Below are 19,218 nucleotides of genomic sequence, written 5' to 3' on the forward strand. Positions count from 1 at the left end.
TCCAGGCTCTCTGTTCCCAAGAGCTTCTCTTACCCTGGAATTGCCACGCTGTTACAGAGATGCACCAAGTGGGATGTTGCTTTACAAAAGGTGTAATGTTGGGACTGCTTTGAGCTCCGTCTTTGTGTCCTGGATGGGCAGAGGGTGCAGTCAGACCTGACCAGACATCTGCAACAACCGAGGTTTATGTACATGCTGATTACCTGTAACACGTACATCCTATTTCCTATAACCTGAAATGAAAGGAAATGCTGTATTCAGCGGTCTCTGAAAAGTGGGGTGCTCAGCAGTGCTGTTCGCAGGGATGCAGAGATCTAGAAAGCAAGGGGCTTTGTTAATATGGCTTTTGCTTGCTTATCTTGAGACTAAGCTGTCTAGTCCTATGACTTTAAACCTTCTCTTTGCAAAATTCTGTCTTTAATTGTGACTTGGCCCTTTAAAGGAAAGCATGTGGATGCAATTTATGTGTAGCAAAAGAGGTTAAATGACTTCATATTTGAGTTCACCTGCTGCAGCAAGAAACCTCCAGGAGCAATTACGCCCTTGTTTTTTCCATCAGCCCTTGACATTCTGTAGTGCAGCGTTATTGTAATCTCCTGCTTCTGTGTCCTTGGAGTCACCTTCGAAATGTTTAATAAAGTTAAATGTTCTGCTCTGGGTGGCAGAAGGCATCAAATTAATATCCAGAGATTTGGAGAGCTTTCATACACTCTGCACCCTGAAGTCATCTTTGTTTGTGTTGGTTGCTTTCTGTATTAATTCAAGATTTATTTTTCATATCCGTTATTTCCTTTATACTCATTAGAAATAAACGTTCTAGCTGGGAGCACAGGGCAGCAGGTCAGGGTGGAGACATGGGTTGTGTTTTCCCTTCTGCTACTGAACAACCAACAACTGGGCATGAGTCACATCCAGAAACCAACTAATATAAAACGTGGTGCCGAAGGAGCAGGGCTGACCAGGCATCCTAAGGACCAGACTTGAGGCTGGACGTGTTTTCTCCTGGTTTTTACAGGGAATTTAGAGGACTAACTCGGCTGTAGACACCCATTTGTGTTCAGACAGCTGCCATGACCTGTTGCCTCCATAGCACACATATTTAAAATGCGTTATAGATGGGATAAGAAGTATGATTTTTATTGTTTATAGTTATCTTATGGGTTATATGTAGCAGTTGGTAAAGATCTGCAGATGAGAGTGCATTATTTTGAGCTGGCAGAGTCTCTGGACCAGAGTGACCTGGCAGAGGGGACCAGCGAATGGAAGTTACCTTACCTGATGCCTTCAGAAGTCATTATTCTAATGAGAGGTGCCACATTCAGCTGTCATCTGGTTTCATTATTGTTATTATTGTGGAAGCATCTACAAGTCCCGTTGCAGTCTCAGCAGGTTACATTGTGTTGCACTGTTCATGCATTGGTCTTAATTCCTTTTCACATTAAGCCTTTAATGACCCTTGAAATGGGTCCTTGTGGTGTTCAGGCCTACTCTGGGATCCATTCATGCTGGCCGAGTGTGTAGAAGCTCACTGATTTTTCACTGATTTGAATGGTCTGGTGATGATGGTACTTGACCACGAGCTTGATGGTTTGATTTCTTCTTCTAGTTGCGACACCAGCAGTGGAGCTTGGTGATGGAGAGTGTTGTGCCGTCAGACCGAGGAAATTACACCTGTGTTGTGGAGAACAAATACGGCAATATTAGGCACACATACCAGCTTGATGTATTAGGTGAGATTTCACTGTTTTCCCTCAACAGCTGATCCATGGTGATGTTGAACAGCCACATGATGGAATATGGAAAGCACGATCTTGGTTTCTTTCCCAAAGGGCTGGATCATGCGTCTTCTAAAACCAACAACAAGCTTTCTTTTGGCCAACAATTCAGCCTCAGATCTGTGATCAATAAATTACTTAGCTGGTCTCCAGAGGGGCCAGAAGGAATGGCAAGGCTGAGATGCCTCCTCCATTCCCAGGTGGTTCTTCCCTGTTTGGCTTGAGAAGCACTGCCTAGAGCGGTGGCCAGGGCACCTAGAGGGGACAATCCCAGTCTGCACCCTTTCTTCTGAAAAGCCAGCAGATGAAGGGTTCAAAGAATCCTTGCTGGAGGAAGGACGGATAAATAAGGATTTCCCTCTCTTTTTTTCAGAAAGGTCGCCCCACCGACCAATCCTACAAGCAGGGCTCCCTGCCAACCAGACCGTGGTGGTAGGGAGCAATGTGGAGTTTCACTGCAAGGTCTACAGCGATGCCCAGCCTCACATCCAGTGGCTGAAACACGTGGAAGTCAACGGCAGCAAATATGGACCCGATGGGACACCCTATGTCACGGTGCTGAAGGTTGGTACACAGTCCTTCTTCTCACCCCCAGGGCAGTCCTTCCTCTGCCTTGCTATCGGTGTTACAGAGATGGCAGCTGTGTTGTGGGGATGCTCCTCAAAGAAACCCACTGCCGTAGTCATGGCAAGAGAGATCAGCACTGAGTAAAGGCGCTCGCCATCAATGGAAGCCGTAAACTTGATTTACATGTTTATAAATAAGCCCTAGACTAGCAGTGCAATGCAAACCAGAAACTCCCAACAGAATACGTTCAACGCCACAGTTCCTAGGAGAGTAATCATTATTTAAATCAGATTTTGGGGAGCTCAGGGTCTCGTTTTCTGTAATTGTTTTGTGTCTATAAGAAAAGAGTTGTGAGAATAAGCCAAGGACAGCTGCTGGGATTGTTCTTTCCTTTAAGCCCGCACAGTGGAATACTCTGCTTTTTGGAGGGGGTACAGCAAAAATGTCCGTAAGTTGATGTTCCAGACTCTTCTGTTTGCCAGAGATAACACAACTACTGTAGTGGCACAGATAAGCAAAGTAGTTGTAAGAGTTGAGGCAACTGTGAGAAATGCAGCGTAATTGAAGAGAAGGTGTCAGATTGCGTTTAACCTAAAATTGTAAAAATAACCTTTTTTTTACAGCTTCTATAGAGGTATTTTCAGGGCTTATGAAAATAAAAGGGTCCCAACTAAAACACATTCTTTCCTTTTCCAAGTAAACACACTGCAGCATGCACGTACTAAATAATGCTGAACTACCAGCACCTGAGAGCCAAGATAGCCTTGTTCCAGCCACTAACATTTGGGAGCATTTCTGTTATCCACGCTCAGAAAAGCCCATTTTTTTATTGAGCAAAACCTCACTTAGTAAGACTTGACTTCGCTAAAATGCTCTTTGAAAGGCAACTTCCAGATTGCAGCTAGAACAAAGCCAGTGGGTCTGGTGTCCCCTCAACCTATGCAAATATAAAAAGCAGAGAATAGAGAATGAAAAGCTCATTGGACTTCTAAAATATTTTCTTTTTTTAAATTTTAATAATTAAAGGCATCCTGTGTTTGTGTTTATTAAAATATGTAGGGCAAAATGGAGTATTTCTGGCTCTGCAGTTATAGCTGAAAGCAGGTTTCGTCCCTGTAGCTCCAAGCTGAGGTTGTCCTGTGCAGGGACATTCCCTGTGCACATCCTGCTGCACACACCCTTCTTCTCTTTGTATGAAGTTTTTAAAAAAAAACCCACTTATCAAACAACATCTAGAAAACTGTAACTCAGCCAGATACATGATAATAAAAGCCAGAGACCCTGGAAATAATTACACAGATTGAAATAACAGATTGGTTGGAAGAAATGGCTGGAGACAGTTCTTCAGGATTGGCAACGCGCGCTTCTTGCGAGTTGATAAAACTTTTTTATTTTCTCTCTGTCTCTCCAAATGTGTTTGAATTATGCATATTTGAATTTCCCCCCTGGTTTCACAGCCCAGCACCAAGCTCTGAATAGCTGGCTGTGTCACATGCCATCAAGCATAGTCTCCGCGCTCCGTGTGTGGTCCCTGTGGGATAAAGTGCTACCTTTTGGAAGTCTGCAGAGCTGCTGCAAACAGTGCCTTGTGTCACAAGCACAAGCCCCCATTTTGCTGTGGCAAAGAACATATAAATAGTCCGTATAAATAGTGTTTTAAAATTAAGTTGGAGCGGCACCGGGGTGGCTAGGTAATTAGAATTGCCAAATACCTTCTCTTCTGTGGACGGCAAAGGCTCCGCATTCCTCGAAGGGGAGCACAGGCAGGCGTTTGAAAGCCCAAGTTTTGTTTGGTTTTATTTTTTTTTGCTGAATAGGACCAGCACACGTCTATTTACTACTTCTGGTTAATCAGGAATGCTTTGAATTGTATTAATGCCGGCACCAGTGCTGGGGCACGGAGCATTTCCATTTTGGGATGCATCTTTTGTGCGCCAGTACTGGGCCTCCGTGGAGCTGCATCAGGCCCAGCTTTGCAGGGATTTTTTTTTTTTTTTTTGTCTTGTGTGCTTGTTTTTTAAAAATAAAGATCTGCTGAAATGATCTCTCTGTCATCTTGGGGCCAGTCCGTTGGCTTCACGGACTCATTCCCCTCGTGCCACACGGTGCTGTTGCTTTGACCCAGCGTCCTGGCCGTGCCGCTGGAGCAGGGTGCTGTTAACAGCCCTTCCCTGCCCACAGCTGCTTTACAAAGGGCTCTCTCCTGCCCAGTGCCGTGGTGCCTGCAGGGAGATAAGGCTTCTTTATCAGCCTGCCCTCCCCTCCTGCCTTCAGGAGATTTTGTGGAGCGTAGGAGCTGCTTATGGGGCAGTTTGTATATGGGGAGTATTCTGGTCTCCATCGGAGCGAGGGGAAAGGAGAGGTGCCCAGCAAGTGAAATTCGCCCCTCACATCTAAATGAGGGGGGTCAAAACCCAGCCAGTCCAGATGGATAAATTGAATGCTGTACTTTCAACCCATTTTTTAAACAGCCTGCCAAAACCAAGCCATCACCTGCATCAGTCCCTGAAAGCCTGGGCTAATTTGTGATCAAAGGAAACCCCTTTTTCTTTGCAGAAGAGCACTAAATGCATTCCAGTTACAGAGGAGGGGCTGGCAGCACTGTGCCCAAGCTTTGTCAAAGGCTAAATTGTATGTTCTGCATTGAAACATGCCCGGTTTAATTATAAACAAGGCAGCAACAGCAGGCAAGCATGTTTCCCCACTAGTCAGGGAAGACAAACTTGCCAGCACATAAGCTTTAGAGATGAGATCAGGTCAAAACTGGTGGTGGTTGTCATCAGCCATGGACATTGGGGCTCTTCTCTGATGCCACCTCTGGGTTCAGTTCCTAATAACCTATCAGATCTGGCAGCCCTGTTGATTTTAACGGGTTGCAAGTCGTATTGGCAGGATCAGGCCTTGAAATCGAAGGCTCCGAGACTGGGCTTGGAGAGCAGAAGACCAAAAAATGAGAAGACCAATTGTTTTATTTTCATTTCCAGAAGTGAAGCTGGTATTTTTTCTAGACTTTCCCTGGCCTACTTCTGAGGCCACCCAAAACAGTTGTGCATTTTCAACCAAAATAAAAACAACTGTTTAGGGAAAAAAACTGATGTACTGTTGTGGCAGTGTGGAAGAAGAGAAATAAAACCCTTGCTTAAGAGTCTGAAGTTTGTTTGATTTATGTGCACCACTTTATTTAGTAAAGAAGAGGCTCCTATAAGCAGTGGAAAAAATTACAGCTAATTTCTGAAAGGCAAAGTCAGCAGCGAGTTTCAGACCGCCACTGCTTATATTTTGTTTCCAAATTCTATTTTGGAATCTGATAATTGAAACAGTATTTGCTGAGCCGGGTTGCAAACACAAATCTCTGCTTAAGCCCTTTCTCTGGTGTTCCTGTCTGCAGAGTTATTAAGGAACTGTGGGGCCTTTGACTGCTGTCAGATGGAGAAGTGGGAAATCGGTCTGTTTTAAAGAAGAAATTGCTTGTGTGCTGCTAGTGAAGGGAAGGGAGTTCACGTGCACGTGGTTTGGGGGCCAAATGCAGTTTCTCTTCTTCACCCAGGTCCTGGGTTAGGTCTCTCACCACAGGGTGAGCCGGGGATGTTGCCACAGCCAAAAAGAAAATAGCCGTGAACAGTCAATCCTAGCTGATGTAGGTGCGATGGAGGTATTGTTTGGTTTACTGAAGTTCAGGTTTCTGTCTGTTCCTGCAGTCTTGGATCAGTAAAAACGCTGAAGCCGATGCTAACCTAAATCTGTTCAATGTGACAGAACAAGATGAAGGAGAATATCTGTGTAGAGCCAACAATTTCGTAGGCATAGCCGAAAAACCATTTTGGCTCCACATTCGCAAACCAAAACCAGGTAAACCACAGACTCTGTCCCAAGGCCCTGGCAACTGCAAGAATGAGCTATAACATTTTTAAGAAGCTAGTGATTAAAATTACTATTCATTTTGTATTATACCCTGTCAACTGACGCTGAATGGCTTTATCTTATTTTCTTGCTAATTTTTTTTTTTTACAAGAATGTAACGCCTATACAGCAATTGCCATGGAAAAATTCCCACAATAAAATGACTGTCAAATTTTGCTATCAACTCTTCACGCTTTTATTCCTTTCCCTTCCTTACAATTGAGTGCTGATAACAGAATTGCATGTTAATGACCTGTGACGTTCAAAGCTCTGGAAAACCAAGCTGTTTCAAGATTTTCACTCGTAAAACTGATATAATCAGTACACAGATTTCTGTCCCTTGGAGAAGTAATGGAGAAATAAATAGCAACATTGGCTCATGCAAGCAAACTTGTTAAATAGCAGCAGCAATCTGGGGGGCTCTGGGGTTTGGCTGCTGCGTTGCTCAGTGCCACTGCAGGAAAGTCCCTTACAGGTACCTTCTTGTGGTCAGCCAGAGTTACATTACAGCATTGAGGGCTGTGTAATGAATATATGGATTTGAGATGCCCATTCTGAAAAAATTCTAAAAAAATAATCTAAATTTCTGTATTTTTCAATGAACTAACGAATCAAAATGTTTGTATGTTCCTCTGATCAGCACTTGAGACTTTCCCCACTACATCTCCCCTCCCTTCTCCTTTCTTTCTGTCTTTCCTCTCCTCTTTTACCATCTTTCTTTCCCCCCACCCCATACTCACCCTACTAACCAAAGTCAGTCATATTGTGGGGGCAATTTTTCATTTGGATGCTTTTGCTTGCATGCTTCTTTAGTGGGACAGAGTAAGAACCTGGTGAAGGGCACTTTTTTTTTTGCTTTTGACTACAGGTTGCAGAGGGGAATGAATAAATAAATGTGGAAGATGGGCCGTTGGAAAAAAAAGAAACCAAGCCACCTTAATCTGCTTTTGAAATTTGCCTGTGGTGTCCTCACACTTGCTGGGAATGTGGCTTATTCTGTTTCCCTCTTTCTATATGTGTGTGTTTTTTTTCCCTGTAGACGGCAGGTGTTAACACAACGGATAAGGAGCTAGAGATTCTGTACTTGCGAAATGTTACTTTTGAGGATGCTGGGGAATATACTTGTCTCGCAGGGAATTCTATTGGGTACTCACATCACTCTGCTTGGCTGACGGTGCTACCAGGTATTTCCTTCTGTGCTGGCCTCTCTTTCCCTCTCCAGGGTGCCTTGACGTTTTGCTTTAGAAATGCCAAGTTCCTGCAGACCGCCCCTTGCTTGGAAGAGGGCGCGTTATCCAGGGAGGGCTCTCCTCTGGGATTTGCTGTGCCGGTGGTAAATCCGCACAGCAGAAGACCTCTGTTGCATATTCACAGCTGACGCTTTTTTGCATTGCATCTCAAGATCTAAATTATTTTTGCAGTGATGACACGAAATGCCCAGTATCTCTTTTTGATCTAGATAACAAGGAGGTGTTTGCAGCCTCTTTTTTAGGGGACTGTGAAGTGCCAAAATTAGGAGCTTTGTCTTCTTACGCTGCCAGTGGGAGAAGGAAACCTCCCCATCAGATGATCCAGGGCACCTAAATTGGACATGGGCTGTGGATCATCTTATAAAGGAACCTTTTTGTTTAACCTCATATCTTAACCTAAAATGAGATGAATAAGTGGTTGGTGTGAGTACACCCTTCCCGGCCTGTAGCATTATTTCCGCTTCACGGATGAACAGGCCAAGATAGTGATCTCAAAGAGAAGGTCGTGGAGAGTCAGCTGTAGAGACAGCCCAGGAGTCCTGGCTCCCAGGGGCATCGCAGGCTGCCTGCTCCAGCTGGGATCGATGAAAGCTGCAGTGGGCTTGAAACCCGAGGCCAGAGTGACCTCAATTTTGTGTCCTTTCATGTGCAAAGCTCTCATTGACAATGAAGCCAGTGCAGAATATGCAACAGAGGGATCTGCTCTCCCAAACAGGGGGACGAGGCTGTGCTGTCCCTTCACCTGCAGAATCTGCCTCCAGCTATGGAAGAGGCATGAGCGTTGTCCAGGAAAGCACCAGCAATATTCATACTGGATCTCATAGGTGCTGTGCCTTGCAGATGGTGCAATAACAGACCTGGATATGTTCAGTAGACCCTTACTGAAAGGGCATCTAAAATCCTGTACACCCCACTTTGACTCACCCAGTCATATACCTCATTTGGGTCCATCTTGCAACACATCCATCTCGGGATGTGTTTAGGAACTGGAAACTTCGGCATTTCTAATCCTGACTTTATCTGTCTGGGTGATTTGGATGTAATCACTTTCACTGGGGCTCAGGAGGGTTTCCTCCATGCCCAGCCCTGATGCTGGTGGGATCTGCTGGTCTTTTCTCTGTTTATTTGCCAGCTCTAAAATAGCTGATCTGATTCTGTTTCTGCTTCTGCCATCCACTGGATGAGAGATCATTTCCTTTGGTTAGAAGACTAATGTGTCTGTTATTTTGAGAATCTCCTGATACTGTCTCATCCAACTGTTATGCTGTTTTTACGATGTATGAACTCACACCTCTTATTTAAGTAAAGAATAAGCAGGAGAAAAACCACCAAAAATCCTGAAGTGGAACTTTATATTGAAGTCAAACACGGTGAAGGGCAGCCGTCCATGCAGCAGCAGGCCCCGAAGCTCCTACCCACAGAGAAGGTGCAGGATACAGCCCGTCTGGGGAACCTCTGCTTGTAAACCCCTGCCCGTGCCATGGGAGGAGAGACGTGGAGCAGAGGGCGAGGCGGTGTGAGCCAAGAGCAGCAGAGCTGTGGCACTGAACATAGTGCCTGATCCCGGCAGATCTGGTAACCCTTCCCCACAGGAGGAGATGGCCGCTTGGCAGGATCAGACCCTGCACAGCTTGCACACAGGCTGGTGTAGCCCCCAGTGTCACCGACAGCCCTTTCTCTGTGTCCCTCCTGGACACAGCCACCGAAGACCTGATTCAGAGCCTGCTGCTGCCAGGGACAAAGCTCCTGCTGCTTGCCAGAGATGCTGTTTTGGGGCAGCAGTGATGTACACAAGCGGTTAGCGAGCTAACCCCACCGGCATGACTTCATGATAAAGCTTCCCACGGCTGTCTCTTCCTCTGACACCAGCACGCCTTTGGGGGATAGAAAACCAGTCCCACCATGGCTCCTTGCTCTGATCTATGTGCCTGTCCTGAAAGGAACAAGGGGAGAAACACAGCTGAGCTTTGCTGGTCCCAAAAAAGTCTTGCTAGCAGGTAGACTCTACTGATGGGTTTATGCCATCACCCTCCGGGCTCAGCCACCTCTCTGGGCTGGACCTTCTAGCTTCTTCCCAGCAGAACTAAGTTTTCATTAAGTAATTATGCAGATTGCTCTTGTGAGGCTTTTTCCCCTGTGTGATGCCTTACCCCTGGGTGCCCTTCAAGCCCCTTGGTCCCTCAGGACAGGCACTGGTCCAGGGGAAATCTTTGCTAGAGAAGCCGAATCAGCAAAGTGCAGCAAATCCTGGTCCTGCAGCCTTTGCACGTCTGAGGCATCCAGCTACGTGGTATGGATGTGCGGGGAAGGCAAGATCTGGGTCAGAGGGACAGCACAGACACGTGAAGATGGCCTTCAGCCTAGAGCAGTGGTTTTCAGGCTGTGGGCTGAAGGCTCTTAGAAACCCCAGGATTGCATCAAAGGGCAGTAAAATTACCTCAAAAAAAGGCAAACTGAACTAATGTTCTAGCTACAGCCACAGGTGGAAAACCACTGGCCTAGGAGAGTCCCCTCACTGAAGTCACTCAGAAAATTGGCGTAGATGAGCAAGTCCTCCCCAAACTTGTGCTGCATGTGTGTGGTTGCGTGCGGGCCGCTGCCCACCCCGTCCTGACTGCCGTCTCCTGTCACCCCGCAGCGGAGGAGCTCATGGAAATTGATGATTCAGGCTCAGTGTACGCTGGCATTTTCAGTTACGGCGCTGGCTTCATTCTCTTCATCTTGGTGCTGGCCGGTGTGATTTGCTGCAGGATGAAAAAGACAAACAAAAAAGCCATGAACACCCCCACTGTACAGAAAGTCTCCAAATTTCCACTCAAGAGACAGGTAACAGAAAGTAGATACAAGATTCCTATTTCCCCCTATGGTCATCCCTCTTTTTTTGTTTTGACCCCCTTGAAATTTTCTCTTTAGGCGAGAAGCTCTTTGGAAAAACATTGCCCAAGAGGGACACATAAGTTGGTTGCAGTCTAGGAGTTTAACCCCCTTTTGTTCATTTGTTTCAATTCCAGTGGAGCAGTAGCTGGTGGCAGCTGACTCTGCTTCATGAGCAGCTCCCAAGCAGCCACATTTCTGTCGCCCTTGTCCAAGAGGGGCCGGCAGTGCAGCCGTGGATGCCACAGAAAGCACATCTTGCAGAGGAACAGTTTAGTCCAGGCTCCCTGGTGTAGCAGGGATTTGAGAACAAGAGCGCATTTAATTGTGCTCAGTCCTGCTTTCACAGAGGTCGCTGGTGACTTGAACCAGTTTTCCTGGAGGTGGGAGAGGGTCCTCTTTCTCCCTGCAGTTAGAGATGCTCTGCTTTGTGTCATTGCAGAGGGGCAGGAGCAAAAGGCACTGTGTAAAACCACATAGTGAAGGGTACGGGTTTCACAGCTTTGCCTGCAAGCTTGTGGTGGGTGTTTACAGGGCTAGAACAGAAGAAGTCACTCCATGACCTGCACATGCTATGGAGATGTGCACAGAGCAACTGAACGGGTTATACCTGTTGGAGGGCACTGGCTGACCTGTCCCTCCTTTCCACCAGCTAAAAACCTGACCAGAGGTGCCTGGATCAGTGCATTTCTGCAAGAATGGGGGGAGAGGTGTGTGGAGGGGGGGCATTTCCTATTTAGAAATTACCAGAAAGGTGTCAGTGGGCAAAGATAGCTCAAACCCCCCTCAGTGATCCATCTCCGGCACTGCCTGCCCTGGGAGTACAGTTGGCAATAACACTTCATTTGCTCTACCCAAGCAGGTGTCGTTGGAGTCCAACTCTTCCATGAATTCCAACACGCCCCTGGTCCGGATCACGCGTCTCTCCTCCAGCGACGGGCCGATGCTGGCCAACGTCTCTGAGCTGGAACTGCCTCCTGATCCCAAGTGGGAATTGGCACGCTCTCGGTCAGTCAACCCACGGGTCAGGGTCCCCTTGTCTCCTGGGAGTGTCACCACCCCGGTACCCACTAACGCGCCTGCTTGTTCCTCCCTCCAGCCTGACCTTGGGGAAGCCGCTCGGCGAGGGGTGTTTTGGCCAAGTGGTGATGGCAGAAGCAATTGGGATTGATAAGGACAAGCCAAACAAGGCCATCACGGTTGCTGTCAAGATGTTAAAAGGTACGAGGAGTCCACAGAGGGCAGAACAACATATTGCACTGGGATTGCCTCTATTTCCCCCTCTTTTATACAAACAGAGTCTTTTATATAAACAGAGACAACAGAAGAAAGCGAGAACAGCCTTTCTTCCCCTTCACCCACATAGCCTGGGGGTGCGGGCTGTCTCCTTAGAGAGCACGTAAAAGTGAAAATCCCATCAGGAAGAGGGAATGGGAATTGAGCCAGTTCCCTGCCAGGGGTGATAGCATACCTGAGAAGAAGGGGAACCCCCTTCACTTCTATCAGCCCGCTCCTTACTCCTGCCGTAACCAGCGCTGCCTGTTTTAGCGAAAGCTTATGCAACAAGCTCAGGTGAAGTTTGCAGAAATTCGGTTGACAAACTCCTTCTTGAGGAGTTTCTTCATTGAAGAAGCTCAATCCCAAACTCCTGAGAGAGGCCAAAAATGGGGGAATCACTGGGCACCTTCGGATGAGTCTCTGTTTCCCATCCTTCCCCCACGCACGGCAACCATAGACAACGCACAGACAAAATCACCCTGAGGAGTTCAGCTGGAGCAAGCAGGGCGGATGCTCCAGCAATGAGCAGCGCAGGTTTGAGGTTATACGGGGTAACATCTTTTAAAAAATCATATTTCTTATGAGAAAATGATTCTTTTAATTTACATTTCTTTCAGTCCATTCTGAAATTGTTTTTGGAAGCAAGAACATTTCCATCTTTCCAAACCAAAGCATTCATTTGGGGAGGTTTTCCTCCATTTTTCTACTCTTGTAGAAAATGGGGGGGGGGAGTTTTTCTGCTTTTCTAGAAAAATTATAGCTTTCCATGCAAAAAATACATTCCTTCCTCTAGTCCCTCTCCCAGCTCTGACTTTGCCGCATCCTTAACTCTTTGCCCCTGGAGATGAGGGAGGGGAAGAATCAGAAATGGTGCCAGGTACCAAAACTGACATTTTTTTCTTGAATATTATCAGGATGAAACAGAAGAGGAAAGGTTTTATTGACTTCAATATGAACATTTCTCCTCATCTATTTGTTTTTTCTTCTTGAACAAATACTCACTTTTTTTTGAGATGATGTTTTTTAATTTTATTTTGATTCTTCTTCCCACAGTAGAACAAAAACAAACACTGCCGTATTTTGAGTACTGTTTCCCTATCAAAGCCCTGCATGGCTACGCAGCAGTTGTATTAACTACTTCACAAAACACTTACCTTCGTCCTGATGTTTTTTTGCTTTTCTCTCTTGCTTTCTCCAGATGATGCCACTGACAAGGACCTTTCCGACCTGGTCTCTGAGATGGAAATGATGAAAATGATTGGGAAGCACAAAAACATTATTAACCTCCTCGGTGCCTGCACGCAGGACGGTACGTAGCAAAGCAGCCTTGTGCTTGCAGGGCCATGGGAGGCTTGGGTTTGACTGTCCTTTCTGTGTAATTATTCACTGGCTGCCCAAAATGTCCCAGATGAGACTTCGGTGGTCAGCCTAGCCCCCAGGCAGCATGTGCTGTTCCTGCGCTGGATGCTGATGGTTCTCTTGCTTGCAGGACCGCTCTACGTGTTGGTGGAATACGCGTCGAAGGGGAACTTGCGAGAATACCTCAGGGCACGTCGCCCACCTGGCATGGACTATTCCTTCGACACCTGCAAGCTGCCTGAGGAGCAGTTGACATTTAAAGACCTGGTTTCCTGCGCCTACCAGGTGGCCCGGGGCATGGAGTACTTGGCATCTCAGAAAGTGAGTTGAGAAACCTCATTTGGCAGAAACGTTGGTCAGACCCGTGTGTTCAAAGGCACACAGTGCTCTGTGTGTGTGTGTGTGTGTGTGTAGGACAACTTGGGCAAAGTGTTGCAGGCTTCTCCCTTTAGAGACTGGATTTTTCAGTACGAAGTATCTTGGGTTTTTTTGCAGAAGGCTTCATCCATATGCACACAGCTGCCCAGCCCTCGCTGTCACCTGCAGGCCTGTTAGCGTCCCCAAAATGCATACAAAAGCACAGGCAGCCCAGAGTCTGGTGCCTGTCCTCAGCAGTTCAACCTCTACCACTTGTAGAAGTAATTGGCTTTCAGGTGTGCGATCCTGAGGCTCGGGCAGTGGTGGTCAGGGTGGACATCACACCGAGTTGTGAGCTTCCACCGTGGGAGGCGTTACTTTAGACAACAGTCAGGAGCTGCGTGCACCCCTGTCCCCCCATCTCTCGTCTGAGATCACTAAAGATGCAGAGCACCCACGAGGAAGCTCAGATCCTGGGTGTAACTCTCATGTTCGTGGCTGTCACCAGCACACGTAGGGTCGGTGGGAGCAGAGCTGGAGGTGGATTTGGCTGGATGCGTGGCCGTGCCCAGGATGCTCCCTGGGGAGCACTTCACTGGCACTGATCTGGCTGTTGTGTTTGCTTACATCATACCCTGGGATTACTCCTGATTTACCCTCACATCAGCAAGTGGAGAATCAGGCTTTGGGTTCACGAAGGTGTGCGTCAGCCAGCGTGACCCCTTTTTGCGGGCAGGGAGCACTATGGCAAGAGCAAGTTCAGCTTCAGATGTCAGATGTGTTCGTTCAGATGCAGTTGAGGGTGGATGGTTCGTGGTGGCTTTAAACTCCCTCTCTGCACAGTGCAGGCTAATTTATCTTCTTTCTCAGCTAACAGCTATGATGTGTTTTGGATGTATTGGGGATGTCTTAATTTGAGGAATTTTTTTTCCTTCAAACATCCTCTTCTTGGAGGAAGCAGGGCAGAAAGACAGCTTCACGTCCCAGTAAGCGCCCACAGAAGAGGAGGGTTGGCTTTCTCATCTGTGCATTATCCCCTTTGGAGAGAAAAGACGCGTGGCTGTGTCAGCGCCAAGGCTGCCGATTAGGTGTTGCTAAGAGGTGGCTCCCACCGAGCATGCATGATGGGGCAGTGACACAGAAAGCGAGGAGTGAAGCAGTGCTCACAGCTTTATGAGCTTGGGAGTCAATGAAACAGCAGCTCATAAACCACGCGGTGCTGTTGGTTCCAGGCGCGAGCAGCTAACAAGCCCTTATTTATTGACTTGCTCACCTTTCACAGTGCATTCATCGCGACTTGGCAGCCAGGAACGTGTTAGTCACTGAAGACAATGTGATGAAAATAGCTGATTTTGGCCTCGCTAGAGACGTTCACAACATCGACTATTACAAGAAAACCACCAATGTAAGTACAGTGCCAAGCACATCCAGTTCTCCTTCTGGCAGGGAATTCAGCCATCCCTGCACAAGTGGCCCTTGTCCCACGTCACCCTTTCTAGAGGGGCTTAGGAGGAAGAAATCTGCTGGTGGCCTCACCTAGTGAGGGGCTCTAGATAGACTAGTCCACCCACCATCCGTTTTCTTCCTGACGGATACTGATGGTGCTAGCAGTGGGTTGAGATGTCTCAGCTCTGCCAAGGAAGCCCTAGACTAAGAGAAACCAAGTTTTTTTACCAAAGGGGAAAGTCTGCTCCACTACTGCTCATAAAGGTCCCAAGGAGCCAACCTCTGGTCCCACCAAAGCCCTTGACAGAGGAATGTCACCTTTTATACTTCTGGAGTTATCTGGCTTTCGTGCATTTCTCTCTCCTTTTTGCAACTGAGCTTCTTGGCTCCACTACCAAGTGTGAGAAGATGGTCCCAGCCAAGGGCTGAGTCCTGGAGCCATTTATATTTTCTGTAGAGATGAATTTAGGAATGGAGGGCTGGAGAGAAGACCTGTGTCTTGGTTCAGAGCCCTGCAGCAGATGTTGAGCTCTGAGCAAAAGCCGCAACTACACCATAGTGTGGAGATGGCAGTGGAAGAGGTTGAGGGTATTGCAGAACCCGAGGGCCTTGCGACTGGAAGGGGTCTAAATGTCCAGGCAGTCCTATGAAGCCCACCATGCCCATGCTGATTCTTTCCAATATCATATCAGAAATCTTTCTTAACTGCCAGGATTTCTTAATTATAAATTAATAAAAATTATTGGGAATTTTGATTGTAAATCAGATGGACTTCTCCTGTATGAGCTGTGTTGGACAGCTGAGAGCATAATCCCATTTGTGCATCCTGCCTATGTCCCGTCTCTAGTTGTCTCCTCCAGTGAGACAGTGGATCAGGACAAAACCCTCCCTTAGCCAAATTATGCCTCAAACATGAAACAGTCCTTTCTGATTCCCTCCAGAGGCCAAGCAAAGCCCAAAAGAATTACGATTAACCTAGCCTTTATTTCTCAGATGTGACAGCCCATGTTCATGACCCTGAGGTAGGATGTTACCCTGGAACCCTGGGATCAGGCCTCCTCCTTCAGCTTCCAGCAGGACCAGGATTTGATTCTTGGAGGATCTGGCCCTTGTGTTCACTCTTGGAAGCTTCCGCTCGAGTTCAGCCTAAGCAGGGTTTGGACTTGGAGTCAAACTGCTTCTTCCAACCAGAGGCGGAAAGTGTCGTCCCATGCTGTGCTGCAGAGCTCGCTGCGTTTATGAGCAATGGATGCTGTTCCCATGCAAAGATTTAGATGCTCTGATACGTTAAACCTGCCTTGGCAGTAAAATACAGTCCTCTACAGAGAGCATTTACTGCGAAGATTGTCAGCGAAGATCCAGGGATCAAATGCTCTAAGCTGTTTATATGTGGCCAATACTGCTTTGCCCAGTGACCGGGAAGGCAGATGTGGTTGTTAATGAAAATGTTTCAAACTGGATTAGAAAAGAAGATTCAGATGGTGCCGTTGTGGCTGGGGGAATATGCTGATGGGATGTTCCCATTGTCTTCCTAATTACAGGGTCGGCTGCCTGTGAAATGGATGGCTCCAGAAGCCTTGTTTGACCGAGTCTATACCCACCAGAGCGATGTGTAAGTATACCCACACCTTTTTAAAAATATAAAGTGACAGGGAAATCAACACCTGTAGTATCTTAAAGACAAGCGTACTGCTAAGCGCGAGCAGGGCTCGTTCACCGCTGGGGTGCCTGGGTATGCAAAAGCACACGAATCTATTCCAAGCTGCAGCTTTGCCCACATGGTTTTATTTTACCGTTGTCTAGTTGCTTTCCTCTGAGGATCTCTAGTGAGCTGCTGCAAAATTATTGGAAGGTAGGCAGGTATTTCTTGTCTGGTTTATAGATGAGGAGATTCATCCTGCACTCAAAAAAAATTTGTGCAAAAAAACCCTCTTTGCAAAAAAAAAAAAATTACCCTCGGCTTCCTCCACGCTTTGCCCCAGACAGTTACACTTCAGTTGAGTACGTGGGATGAGCTTGAAATATTCTGTCTGCTGTTAGTAGCGTTGATCAGAGAATATTCGACAAATATATTCTGGGATTAATTTTGGCGCTTCATTTATTTGCCTTTATTTTTCTTAATCCTGTCTTGTCCCTTTTAGTGCCTCTGCACGGTAAGCAAACAGCAGAGCCCGCCTTGCCTGTAAATCTGGGCCGCATCTGAACTTTGCAAGGGCTGAAGTAGCTCAGCATCCACACCGGCTTTTTTATTTCACTATCTGGTCGATCCTGGCGTTTTTACAGTAATTCAGCGGCCTGCCTGCCTGCTCCTCAAGGCTCACTGCTTGCAATTGGACAAATGAATCTTTCTATTTCTGTATTTTTCACATACTTTGGCTTTTATTGATCTGAAATCATAGTTTCCATGCTTAGGTAATGCTGCAGCGGGCATGACAGATAAATCAAAGCTAGAGAACGCGAGAGCGAGCGTGCATGAAAGCAGAACAGAGACAGATAATCCCTGTTTTTAAAAAAAGAAAACGAAGAAGGCAAAAGATATTTTTGAAGAAGAGGGCTTTTAACCAGCGCACAGCTGCGGGGCTGGAGAGTGTAACGTTAGTTGCTCTGCTCATTTTTGTTGGGGTATTTTTCTCCCAGGTTGGCCAGTGAAATGAATGTTGTAACAAGCAAGTTTTGGTATCAGCTTGCACAATTAGTGGCCTGTGGTTCCAAGCCTGCAATTCAGTGAAGCTGTGCATGAATAATTTGATTTGTTCCATTCAGTGGAGCTGGTGGAAAACCTAACAAAGAGCTGGGGGTAATAGATGGGCTGTCACCTATCTGATTAAATGCTCATTTCAATTTCAGACTTGGTGCCTGGGATTTCTTTGCTATTGAGTTGGATCAGCAGAGATCTCCAAGTAACTAGTAAAAATGGCCTAGGCAATTAGTCATGCTATTGATGACTTTGTTAGCTATGCATGGCTGCACAGAAATAAAGGCGAGCCGGGGAGAGGGGATGTGGGGAGGCGGGGGGGGGGGAGGTGCTTGGAAAAAAAACTCATTGAATTTTAAAGATCTTTCTTTGGTTTCCAGCTGGTCTTTTGGAGTGCTACTATGGGAGATCTTCACTTTGGGAGGGTCTCCGTACCCGGGAATTCCGGTTGAGGAACTCTTCAAACTCTTGAAGGAAGGCCATCGGATGGACAAACCCGCAAACTGCACCCATGATTTGTGAGTGTGTGGTGGGGGGGTGACCGTCTTGCCCACTCCCCCTTCCCTCTGTGGCCAAATGCCACCCCAAGCCATGGTTCAGGCCAGTGGGACATCCCCACCATGATATCGTGGAGCTGGCAGCGAGTCGGTTTACCTACCCCAATACATTTTGGCTCAACCTGTGACTCGTTTGGTGGGTGACGGTTGGGGGTGCAGCTCTGGTGTGTCATCTTTAGAACAGTTCCTCCTCCGGCTTCAAGAGCATGGACACGCATGAGGAGTTCAATAGTGAGGAGCATGGCTCCACAAAACACTCCTCCCCCAATCTGGCCACGTACCAAGGCCACCATGGCTGAAGTTGTGTTGGCCTTGGCTGTTCTCTCAGGCGATTTAGGGGTGGGTGGGCAGGCGGGTGGGTGCCACTTAGCCCCACTATGGGTGACGATCCCCTCTCCCCTCTCATGCAGGTACATGATCATGCGGGAGTGCTGGCACGCCGTCCCCTCACAGCGGCCCACCTTCAAGCAGCTTGTGGAAGACCTAGACAGGGTCCTCACCGTGACATCCACCGATGTGAGTGTGGTGGGGTGGGCGCGGGGAGGGGTCACTCGGTCCCCAGGGAGGGGCACCCAGCGTTGATGGGTCTGTCACCCTGGCAGGAGTATCTGGACCTCTCGGTGCCCTTCGAGCAGTACTCACCAGCCGGCCAGGACACCCACAGCACCTGCTCCTCCGGGGACGACTCGGTCTTTGCACATGACCTGCTGCCCGACGAGCCCTGCCTGCACAAGCACCCCCCCTGCAACGGTGTCATCCGGACGTGAGGACACCCCGGACGGACGGACAGATGGATGGACAGGCGGGCAGCGTGCCCACGGAGGCGCGAGGGTGGGTGCTGAGGATGAAACCGTAGTGAAGGATCTTCCAGTGGAACTGCGTGGTGGTGCCCGGAGATTTGTTTTGTTGTCGGGCTGTTCAGGGTAAAAAACAAAAAAACTTTTTTTTGTTGTTTTTTTGTTGATTTTTTTCCCGTTTGCTGTATAAAAAGTCAAGAAGCACTGTTTGGCCTGAAGGAACTAATCTCTTGCCAAGATGATCTATCATATATGATTTTTTTTTCTGGTTTATTTTTCATTTTTGGGGTTGTTTTTTTTTACAAGCAGAATGTTGAACCTGGGAGGCGCTGACCTTCCAGCCTCCGCGCTTGCATTTCAAGT

The 19,218-nt window shown here is 47.4% G+C and overlaps 1 protein-coding gene across 1 annotated transcript in view; it reads left to right on the forward strand.

The window, feature by feature from the left end:
- FGFR3 (fibroblast growth factor receptor 3) overlaps positions 1–18,825 on the forward strand; it is a 55,870-nt gene extending 37,045 nt beyond the window's left edge. The window contains exons 5-17 of the mRNA XM_068402579.1: positions 1,607–1,730; positions 2,149–2,339; positions 7,282–7,426; positions 10,131–10,318; positions 11,226–11,374; positions 11,466–11,587; positions 12,843–12,953; positions 13,134–13,324; positions 14,643–14,765; positions 16,348–16,418; positions 17,882–18,019; positions 18,469–18,574; positions 18,661–18,825. Coding sequence (XP_068258680.1) covers positions 1,607–1,730; positions 2,149–2,339; positions 7,282–7,426; positions 10,131–10,318; positions 11,226–11,374; positions 11,466–11,587; positions 12,843–12,953; positions 13,134–13,324; positions 14,643–14,765; positions 16,348–16,418; positions 17,882–18,019; positions 18,469–18,574; positions 18,661–18,825 — 1,824 coding nt within the window. The remainder of the gene's footprint in view (positions 1–1,606; positions 1,731–2,148; positions 2,340–7,281; positions 7,427–10,130; positions 10,319–11,225; positions 11,375–11,465; positions 11,588–12,842; positions 12,954–13,133; positions 13,325–14,642; positions 14,766–16,347; positions 16,419–17,881; positions 18,020–18,468; positions 18,575–18,660) is intronic.
- Positions 18,826–19,218: the final 393 nt, after the last annotated feature.

Source organism: Nyctibius grandis, chromosome 6, assembly GCF_013368605.1.
Source record: "Nyctibius grandis isolate bNycGra1 chromosome 6, bNycGra1.pri, whole genome shotgun sequence".
Classification (NCBI taxonomy): domain Eukaryota; kingdom Metazoa; phylum Chordata; class Aves; order Nyctibiiformes; family Nyctibiidae; genus Nyctibius; species Nyctibius grandis.